Source organism: Salvelinus fontinalis, chromosome 3 (assembly GCF_029448725.1).
Source record: "Salvelinus fontinalis isolate EN_2023a chromosome 3, ASM2944872v1, whole genome shotgun sequence".
NCBI classification, from domain to species: domain Eukaryota; kingdom Metazoa; phylum Chordata; class Actinopteri; order Salmoniformes; family Salmonidae; genus Salvelinus; species Salvelinus fontinalis.
The window spans coordinates 27,150,656-27,162,125 of NC_074667.1; the positions used below are offsets into that span (position 1 = coordinate 27,150,656).

The 11,470-nt window shown below is 41.9% G+C and overlaps 1 protein-coding gene across 2 annotated transcripts; it reads right to left on the reverse strand.

Moving 5' to 3' along the window:
- Positions 1-1,870: 1,870 nt before the first annotated feature.
- LOC129842357 (interleukin-17 receptor C-like) lies at positions 1,871-11,467 on the reverse strand. 2 transcript variants are annotated; one of them, XM_055910899.1, is made up of 15 exons: positions 10,300-11,467; positions 9,688-10,073; positions 6,898-7,066; positions 6,614-6,723; positions 6,417-6,525; positions 6,252-6,293; positions 5,512-5,630; positions 5,345-5,401; positions 5,073-5,139; positions 4,708-4,940; positions 4,479-4,532; positions 4,286-4,337; positions 3,876-3,977; positions 3,315-3,353; positions 1,871-3,158 (listed from the first exon to the last, which is right to left on the reverse strand). In XM_055910899.1, the coding sequence occupies exons 2-15, from the start codon at positions 9,802-9,804 to the stop codon at positions 2,572-2,574; spliced, it is 1,857 nt and encodes a 618-aa protein (XP_055766874.1). In that variant the 5' UTR covers positions 9,805-10,073; positions 10,300-11,467; the 3' UTR covers positions 1,871-2,571. The 2 variants fall into 2 exon arrangements, with proteins under 2 accessions (XP_055766874.1, XP_055766866.1); XM_055910891.1 differs by having other exon boundaries at positions 6,417-6,528.
- Positions 11,468-11,470: the final 3 nt, after the last annotated feature.

Here is an 11,470-nt window from a genome sequence, read left to right on the forward strand (position 1 = left end):
TTTGCCTTAATGACAGCTTTACACACTCTTGGCATTCTCTCAACCAACGTCACGAGGAATGCTTTTCCAGCAGTCTTGAAGGAGTTCCCACATATGCTGAGCACTTGTTGGCTGCTTTTCCTTCACTCTGCGGTTCAACTCATCCCAAACCATCTCAATTGGGTTGAGGTCGGGGGATTGTGGAGGCCAAGGCATCTGATGCAGCACCATCACTCTCCATCTTGGTCAAATAGCCCTTACACAGCCAGGAGGTGTGTTTTGGGTCATTGTTCTGTTGAAAAACAAATGAAAGTCCCACAAGCGCAAACCAGACGGGATGTCATATCGCTGCAGAATGCTGTGGTAGCCATGCTGGTTAGGTGTGCCTTGAATTCTAAATAAATCACTGAATGTGTAAACAGCAAAGCACCACCACACCATCACACCTCCTCTTCCATGTTTCACGGTGGGAACCACACATGCGGAGATCATCCGTTCACCTACTCTGCGTCTCACAAAGACACGGCGGTTGGAGCCAAAAATTGCAACTTTGGACTCATCAGACAAAAGGAAAGATTTCCACCGGTCTAAAGTCCCTTGCTCATGTTTCTTGGCCCAAGCAAGTCACTTCTTTAAATCAAATTCAAATCTTATTTGTCACATGCGCCAAATACAACAGGTGTAGACCTTACAGTGAAAAGCTAACTTACAAGCCCTAAACAACAATGTAGGGAATTTTTTAAAACTAATTATAAAATAAAATAAAAATAAAATAAAGAAAACAAAATATGAATATAATGAAAAAAATAAAATATTAAAAATAAAAAAAACACCCCAAAAAATGATGCCTAAAAAGAAATAAGAATAAGAAAATAGAGGTTTAGTAGTGGTTTCTTTGCAGCATTTCGACCATGAATGCCTGATTCACGCAGTCTCCTCTGAACAGTTGATGTGTCTGTTACTTGAACTCTCTGAAGCATTTATTTGGGCTGCAATTTCTGAGGCTGGTGAGTCTAATGAATTTATCCTCTGCAACAGAGGTAACTTTTGGTCTTTCTTTCCTGTGGTGGTCCTCATGCGAGCCAGTTTCATCATAGCGCTTGATGGTTTTTGCGACTGCACCTGCAGAAATGTTCAAAGTTCTTCAAATGTTCTGCATTGACTGACCTACATGTCTTAAAGTAATTATGTACTGTTGTTTCTCTTTACTTATTTGAGCTGTTCTTGCCATAATATGGACTTGGTCTTTTACCAAATAGGGCTATGTTCTATATACCACCCATACCTTGTCACAACACAATTGATTGGCTCAAACGCATTGAGAAGGAAAGAAATTCCACAAACTAACTTTTAACAAGGCGCACCTGTTATTTGAAATGCATTCCATGTGACTACCTCATGAAGCTGGTTGAGAGAATGCCAAGAGTGTGCAAAGCTGTCATCAAGGCAAATGGGTGGCTACTTTGAAGAATCTCAAATATAAACTATATTTTGATTTGTTTAACACTTTTTTGGATACTACATGATTCCATATGTGTTATTTCATAGTTTTGATGTCTTCACTATTATTTTACAATATAGAACATTAAAATAAAGAAAACCCCTTGAATGAATGGGTGTCCAAACATTTGACTTGTACTGTATATGTATTTTTTCATAAATATTTATTCTTTATTTATTATTTTCCTCAACCCTACCACCCCCTCCCCTATTGGAGTAAACTAATGGACAAAAATACTTAGACTTCTACGTCCAGCTTATACATTTATATATATATATATATATATATATATATATATTTATATATATATATATATATATATATATATATATATATATATATATATATATATATATATATATATATATATATATATATATATACATTTTACAGACACGGTATACTTTACATTGGTTATCTTTTTTTGTTTTTAGTCCCATCCTTCAGCCACCCTCAACCCCTCTCATCTATCTCTGAAGGCCATCCAGTTTTGATTTCTAGTTGCCATATATGTTTCCACTGTTCTGTGTGATGACCTTTCTATTCTCATCATTTCAACAGATTGCAAACTTCGTTACAGTGTATAATGGTAGCTAAGATGTGGTTGTATAAAAAGATAATGAATCTACATCAAATATTATTTTCATACTAAACAAAAGCTTAAACAGTTACTTTGTTCCCTGGTCTCCCCTAACCTGTATAATAGTGTCACACATAGAAGTCCATCCTCAAGGTGTACGGAAGGTGACAGCTGTGTTGTTGTTTCATACACTCTCAATAACTCTAGCCCTCATAACATCACCACATACAGTATAATCCAAGGGTTCTGCATCCAACAAGTTGCGTCCAGTGTATTGCAGTGCTAATGTAAAGTGAGTGGCCGGGGGTGTTGGGGTGATGATGTGAGCAGGCTTGGATGGTTGGGAGGAATTAGACCTCAGGGCGACTGCTCTGCTGTAAGGGCACAGTCTCCCAGCTGTTCTCCACTCAACATAATTATTGGGAAACCCCTTCATCAGGTATCCCACTGTCTCTCCTCAAACCCTGGAGTCCCTTTAGACAGCCCGTAAATAGAGTGTCCTTCAGCCCCTCTATCCACCTATACCAGCCCTAGGCCCATTAGACCCTATGGCCAGCTGAACGAGGAGCTCCTGTCTCTGGGAGGGCAGGTGAAATAAGGGCAGCCCTTGGAACAACTCTGGGAGATCCCTTTCACTGCTGAGGGGCTTGGAAGAATGGGCCTCAAAGTGGACCAGGAGGAAGCGCTTTCCAGCGCGCCCTTGCTGGTGGTCCACCTTGATGCAGCTCAGAGCGGCACTGAACACGTCCGCGTATGGGGAGGACAAGCCCTGGAGAAGCCTCTTCTCCTCCACTGCCTGGGCCATGTCCCTTCCCTGCTGGCCATCCTGGTCCCACTGTTGGCCCCAATCCTCTGCCTTCTTCCAGGCTGCCTGTGTCAGTACCAGTAAGGCCCTGCCCCCCTGGCTGTCCAGAGGCTGCAGCTGGGAGTGCAGCCAGGGCAGGGGCCCCAGAGAGCACAGCTCAGCCCGACTCCACAGGTCCACAGACACACTGAGGCCCCTGGCATGCAGAGAGGAGCCAAGCTCACATACCAGCTCTGACACAGAGTTATCCACATCCGGCGGGCTCAGCAGCACCACGTGGCCCCTTATAGGTACTACAAAGGGAAGGAAGTAAGGAAGGAAGGGAGCCGAAGGGAAAGGGGAGTTAAATACATTCATTTTCCATTGTTTTGACAAGGATTATTGGCAGATAAATATGTATCTTCTTTATTTTACATGTTGTACATTTGGACTATGAGAAACCTGCTTACGTTGATCACACTCCTTCTGGTGCCATTCCCATGCCCACCCTGTTGGAGAGACAGAAATGTAATATGATACACCCTGACATGGTTCAGTAACACAGAGGCCCTTGTGTCATTTTCAATGAGAGTTTTTTTTGTCCTTTACAAAAAAAACTTTGACCATTGAACCCCCCCCCCCCCCCCCCCAAATTCCTGACTGTAGTAAACAACACCCACCAGAAAAAAGTCTGAGAGATACATGAATAGAGCTATAAAAAAAGAAAATTAGAATACCAAAAAAAGAATGAATTGAGAGAGAAGTGGGAGCCTGAAGAATACGCACAATAGAAAAGATATCGGATTTATTGTCTTTCTCTACATCTTGATCTCCTTTAAAGCTCCCCCTTTCTCCACTATTAATAATGAATTGGCGGGAGGCAGAGAGCGCATTTGTGGTGAGAAGAGCTTAGCTCTCACTTCACCACAGAGTAGCGCAATAACACAACAGTAACACAAATGTAACACTTTTTTTTGTCTCTGGGAGTGCAGTTGTGTTTAGTTGGGGGAGATCTGACCAGAATGACTCACGTTTCAGTTTGCCATGCAGGAAATAGAGACACATTCCTGCTAGGCCTACCAGCATCAGGGAGACCAGAACCAGCAGACCCCAGCGCCAGTGCCACCATCTGGCTGAGAGGGAGAAGTACAGATATGAATTATTTCCCAATCCTCAGAATTTCTTGTTATCAGTCCCTACAGGTAGGCAAAACAGACCAATCAACTTTTTGTGAGCATTTGTTTCATGAAGCATACAAGTAAATACTTGATTGATGATGAAGATTTTAAACATAACTGCCTTCTTTTCACACACACAATCAGAGAAGTGGTCAGGAAATGGTACATGTATCAGTTTTAGTAGGGTCCATATTTAGTATATTGATACTTATATTGATACTATTAAGTATATTGATACTTCAGCCCTTTCCTAAAATACTCACAGTCAATGGGACAGAAGGGGCCAAGCTCACTGTTCTTCCCTTTGACCTTCACCTGCAAGGATGGACACACACACACACACACACACACACACACACATTTACTATAAGATGAGCTCCCATCATGCTACAGCAGGATCCAAGTTCAATATTAGAGCCAAGTCCCCTACAGAGTCAACCAGTAGAAGTGTCTTACCATCACACAGAGATCAAGGCCAGGTTTGACATCCTCAAACACACCTGGCATCAGCTGAAACAGAAGGGAAAAAATCATGAAATAATCTGTCTTATCCATATATCACCACACCATAAAAACACAAAACCAATTGATACAAATGATAAGAGCACATCCCAATGACAAAAGGACATTAAAGATGCACCGATAAAAAATTTGAGGCACCAATCAAATGCTCCTGTATACGTACCCAGAGTCCCCTGTCATTTTCCCTCCATATGTCATTTGACAGACGCTGCCTAATGTCCCCCAGCTCTGTGCATCTGTCCTTGTCCACGCCTGCATCTCTCTGGCAGGGCCACACTTCAGCCTCCACCCTACAGGGGGCAGTCAGGTTCCAGGACAGCATTGCACCGCCACTGTTCATCTGGCCCTGTACCACAGATACTGACACATTCTCCCATAGGTTCCTCTGGAACAGCTCTGGAAGAGAGCGATAAAGGTATAAGATACTTTATAGGGGAGTTACAGAAGCAATGGGAATCAACTCCATGACCCACATTCATGACTGTCATAGTGGAACACGTGTAACAAGGAGGACGCTGCATCTCTTACCGGTGTTGTTCCTAAAAGGACAGCTCCTAGATCGACGAGACCTCTCGTCTCCTTTATCCCACCACAACTGAAACACACACAACACACACACACACACACACACACACACACACCAATTACACACAAAACCAGAGAACTCGAATGAGCAACACAAAGGGGATAATGTTGTCAGTTAGACTGAGTTGGATGTGTGAGTGTGTCGTAATATCACAACTGACAAAAGTTGGCCCGATACAGATTGATAATAGCTAAGGGGGAAATAGCAACAGTACCTGGAAGCACATGCAGGGGGTGACAGAGTGCAGTGGAAGGGACTTCTCTTTCCAGGTCTGCAGGACAACAGACAACATGTTATCATCGAAGAGGGAAGAGTGAAAGTCTGAGAAGAATATTGCATATAAATAACTGAGTTGGGAGGAAAGCCAAGTACAACACGGACCCTGCACATTCCATTATGTTCATGTTGTAGGCACATCTCTAGGTGGTAGGGACTGTCCTTTTCGACTCGCAGCATCACCTCCCGTCTCTCCGGATCAATCGGAGTGCTGAAACTGGGGACTGACAGACACACCGGCAAATTAGAGAGCAGCAAAACCCAGCCATTTACTCTAATTCCAGAGTTGCACATGTCTAACCATGTCTCCCACTTCATAAACCAGAGTCATTATGGAAAAACAGAACAAATGGTCATGAATAACATATATATTGGTTTGGAATTTGCATAGACCCCTACAGATGGTTAATATAGGCTCATCCGACTATCAACAAATGTTCAACTATCCACTAGCCCTAACATTAGTCTTAACCCTAACCCTGACCTTAGCTCTAGCCTGAACCATAACCCTAACCCTTTGCCGAGCCTTGTCCCTACCCCTAACCCTAGGAAAGCTGTTGCATTTCAACAGGGACGCAATTGATAGTGTTGAACGTCTGAGCATCAATAGACCCTCTATTGGGGACGATCCATTAAAGGAAGACCAATGTGTCTGCAACCAAGACTCAGGAGGTGCAAGAATCATAGAAATAGAATGATTAGAATGGGTTTTAAACCAGATTGAATGCAATACACCCTGCTTTAGTCCTATGGGTACACTCCTGAATAGGTACAACCATTCTAGTACTTATATTTCTATGGCAATAACAACATGGAAACAAACGAACATAGAACATGTAACTCACCTTCACATTCCTCTACAACTCCCTGTGAGGCGGATGAGCACACTAAGGACGGATAGAAACAATTGCCTATCAGATTTTAACCGGTCGGCTCCTCGGAGGATCATTATCAAACAAATATGTGTTGACGTAAGCTGTTTGATCACTACGGGAATTCCAAGACCGTACCTTCATCCACTGACGGAAGCACCACAGTCGAGTGAAGGTTGCAAACATACACAGTCACCTGACTGCTGAAGGACAGGGCTTTAGACTCAAGCAGCAGTGACAGCCATGCCTGCTGAGTATATAGGAGAGCATGGAGATGAATCACAAAACAGGCTCACACACTCGCACACTCACACGGGAATTCATATGGAATATACCTTGGATGAAGCTTGCTCATCCGGAGCAGCAGGGATCACTGTGAACTCGAGCTTTTTGCACAGAGGCATTATTAGCTGTGGCACAGTGTAACACACACTCGCATACGATGCTGAAACACAGAGAGAACCCAGTTGACCGCAGGGGTGACGACGGCATGACTTACTGACACAACGTGAGGGACCATGCAGTAGAAGCTAATATGGGTACACTTTCCACATCGTGTTTCACATTGTAACTGCAGAGGTTGAAATGGAAAAAAAGTGTGTGTAGGTTGTTCACACACCTGTCTGGTCGTTTCTGGGCTGGATGTCAAGGCGAATGTGTAGGCAAGGTCTGCATGCTGTGCCCTGTCTGCAGCACAGCACAGGCTGCACCGACAGCCCTTTTGCATCCACAGGACACTTTTGGATCGGAATCCCAGCACATGCCTTCACTGAGCAGTTAAAGAGACCCTGGTGAGATACAACGGTATAAACTGTTTACCTTGTATGTAAGTACTACGCCGTGTTTATCTATACAGACACAGTGATGACCACCCACCGAAAAGTATTATACTGTAGTGTAGTAATCCATACAAGGTCACTAAATAACTACTGATAAGTACTACAGATGTAGGATCTTAATTTGATCACTCTTTTGTTGCTGAGAATTTTCCTGCACCGCAGGAAATGCAAACTTGTAGTGTATTTGAGTTCCAAAAAGGCTTCTAAAGTTTGAAATTTCCAATTTGAAATTTCCGACTTGATTTGCCCTGAAAAAAAGTATCAACCCTTACAAAATTGTCCATTATTTTAACATTTCCTGTTGCTGCAGGATTATTTTCCTACTGTAGCAAACTGGCTCAAATTAAGATCAACACCTGCATACAGTATTCATCCATACATACAGAGTGACTACACAAATGTCAATAAGTACTATATTGTATTCATGAATACAAACATACAGTCCCAGTCAAAAGTATGGACACACCTACTCATTCAAGGGTTTTTCTTTATTTTTACTATTTTCTACATTGTAGAATCATAGTGAAGACATCAACACTATGAAATAACACATATGGAATCATGTAGTAACTAAAAAAAGTGTTAAATAAATCAAAATATATTTTATATTTGAGATTCATCAAAGTAGCCACTCTTTGCCTTTGACAGCTTTGCACACTCTTGGCATTCTCTCAACCAGTTTCATGAGGTAGTCACCTGGAATGCATTTCAATTAACAGGTGTGCCCTGTTAAAAGTTAATTTGTGGAACATCATTCATTCTTATTTCATTTAGGCCAATCAGTTGTGTTGTTACGAGGTAGGGATGGTATACAGAAGATAGCCCTATTTGGTAAAAGACCAAGTCCATATTATGGCAAGTACAGCTCAAATAAGCAAAGAGAAATGACCGTCCATCAAAATTTCAGGAACTTTGAACGTTTCTTCAAGTGCAGTGGCAAAAACCATGAAGTGCTATGATGAAACTGGCTCTCGTGAGGACCACCACAGGAAAAGAAGACCTAGAGTTACCTCTGCTGTAGAGGATAAGTTCATTAGAGTTACCAGCCTCAGAAAGTGCAGCCCAAATAAATGCTTCAGAGAGTTCAGGTAACAGACACATCTCAACATCAACTGTTCAGATGAGACTGTGTGAATAAGGTCTTCATGGTTGAATTGCTGCAAAGAAACCACTACTAAAGAACACTAATAAGAAGAAGAGACTTGCTTGGGCCAAGAAACACGAGCAATGGACATTAGACTGGTGGAAATGTATCCTTTGGTCTGATGAGTCCAAATTGGAGATTTTTGGTTCCAACCGCAGTCTCTTTGTGAGACGTAAAGTAGGTGAACGGCTGATCTCCGCATGTGTGAATGTCCTACCGTAAAGCATGGAGGAGGAGGTGTGATGGTGTGGGGGTGCTTTGCTGGTGACACTGTCTGTGATTTATTTAGAATTCAAGGCACACTTAACCAACATGGCTACCACAGCATTCTGCAGCGATACGCCATCCCATCTGGTTTGCGCTTGTGGGACTATCATTTGTTTTTCAACAGGATAATGATCCAACACACTTCCAGGCTGTGTAAGGGCTATTTAACCAAGAAGGAGAGTGATGGAGTGCTGCATCAGATGAGCTGGCCTCCACAATCAAAAAGCATTCCAGGTGAAGCTGTTTGAGAGAATGCCAAGAGCGTGCAAAGCTGTCAAGGCAAAGGGTGGCTACTTTGAAGAGTCTAAAATATATTTTGATTTGTTTAACACTTTTTTGGTTACTACATGATTCCATATGTGTTATTTCATAGTTTTGATGTCTTCACAATTATTCTACAATGTAGGAAATAGTAAAAGTAAAGAAAAACCCTTGAATGAGTAGGTGTGTCCATACATACATACACAGTGACTACACAACCACAAACATACCTGTTGTGGGATCAGTTTTAATCATGACTGACATTCTCGCTCTCTCTCTCTATATATATATATATATATGTATATATATACACAAACTTCTCCTTAGTTCCCAAGGCCCTAGAGTCTAGATGGCCGTGTAGGCCTACTTGTGGAAACAGGATGTTCTTGAGGTGACAGGTGTTGGTGAGCCATGGATTTATAGTCTTATAGTTTTTTTCCACCAATTTGTTTGATTTCCTTGTGTGCTGTTATGACACTACATGCAACAGTAATATGACACGTCTTTTGACAAAGTGTGCTCTGTAGTATGTAGACCTTATTGCAAGCTTGTGATCTCATTACATAGTCATTAAATATTTGTACAATAAACAAACGATATTCAAATATTTGAAGACATTAAATAAGTGACGTGCAAGGTGTTTTTCTTTTTTTTTCTTTTCACATTATTATTATTTTTAAATTAAATTATTAACAGATCGTGGCATACAGTACATAAAGGAAATTGAGTGTGTGATGTGACAACATAATAAACCATGATTGTTGGTGTCTATCTTTCTCTCCCCTCTGAATCCTCTCTCTTTGTCCCTCTTTTTCTCTCTCACACACACACAGGCACACACACACACACACTCCATGATTGCTGACCTCTCTTGTTATTAGGATCGTTAGCATATTACCTTTGAGCAGGTGACGTGTTGACTCTCATAGTCAATCATCTCCAACGTCGATGCCGAAACCAAAAGCTGCATGGCGAGCAGGATTACAAGCGACCACTCAAAAAACATCACTTTCATAATTGTCCTCAAATTGGCCACATTCAGGGGTTTGTACCATTCGGATCCTCAAAGCACTGGTGTTTTTTTCTTCTGTGAGTATGATGTGCCAACCGTTGTCAGATATATCCACACACAACCCTATCAGTACGCCTCCGTATTTCTGGTGACACATGGAAAACAAGTTGAGCGAGTCCTATTTTCTTTCATTGGGCTTCGGTAGAAGTATGGACTGAAACCAATGTCCTGATATCAGACTGTAGGCAATATCAAGGAATGGAGATGAATACCTGAGGGTTAGGGTTATGGTTAGAGTGCAAGGTGCAAGGTGCTGCCTATTATAGCTGCGATTAGATAAGACATTTGTGACATGCCTTGCTCAATTTCAACTGGTAGAGTGAAAATGAATGATAGCCATGGTAGAATAGAATAACCATGTAATTTCAGATAACGTATGTGATTTTCTGTATGCTATTGTGATCAGTGGTTACATGAGCATACATGTGTAATACTTACAGCATCGATGTTTCATCTTCACACCCATCTGTCAGAGTTTCGTTGGTTGACAAAGCTACAAACCTCCACAGTTAGGGAATACAGTAATTAAGTACCCAGTGAAATCCAACAGTTTTGTGGTCAGTGTGTTCTCTCATTGATATTTCATCTTCACATCCATCTGTCAGAGTTCCCTCGGTTGAAAAAGCTACAAATCTTCGCAGTTAGGGAATATGGTAATTAAGTATCCAGTGAAATCCAACAGTTTTGTGGTTAGTGTGTTCTCTCATTGCTAGGTAACTGGTATATGGTAGGTTGAGTCATGTAGTGAATGTCTCAACCATGGCATGATCCCTCCCTTCTGTGTCCTTGTCCCGCCCACACTCTCTCCCCTCTCTGTCTGTCTCTCCCCAGCACACACACACACACACACGCGCACACACACACACTGCCTCAATCAAACAAAAAAATACAGTGACACAAAACACAAGGTATTACAGAAGTAATATCCAAGAACCCTGAACGTTTGTTATGGTAAAAGTATGCCCAAAGCACTCAGGCGGATCAAAGTCTAGATCCTTGGGCTTTGTTTGTTATCAGTAAAGCATAAAGCAAATGGAAAACCTACGTAGCATATGTCTGTGTATTTACATAAGCATACTGATGTCAAGACCCACTGAAGAGCCTTGGGACAATTAGATTGTAGATTTACTGAAAATGTTTGTGATACTAGTTTGAGTTCAAGGGTTGAGTCCACATAAATGTCAGCTTCCCTTTTCAGTCTGTTTTATTCAGCAACGTGTCTGGTAAAACAAGTTAGTCACCTCAGTGCATGTGAACTATTGCAGAAATGCATTCCTGGATTGCGTAATAGATTTTTTTTTTCACTGGCAGGGATAATACACACGGATCGAACCACGACTCACATACACAACTCTGATAAAATGTTGGTTAGTTATATATAAATAGAGAATGTTTGATATTTTCCATGTTATGTACTTGGTGGCCCACTTGGTAACAATCACCTCCCAGAACCACCAAGTGCAAACAGCCTTTGCCTTGTAGATGGTGGTCAGAGAGTCAAACCTGATTGTAAACACAGGTACACAACAGGGGTGTGTGTGTGTGTGTGTGTGTGTGTGTGTGTGTGTGTGTGTGTGTGTGTGTGTGTGTGTGTGTGAGTGTGTGTGTG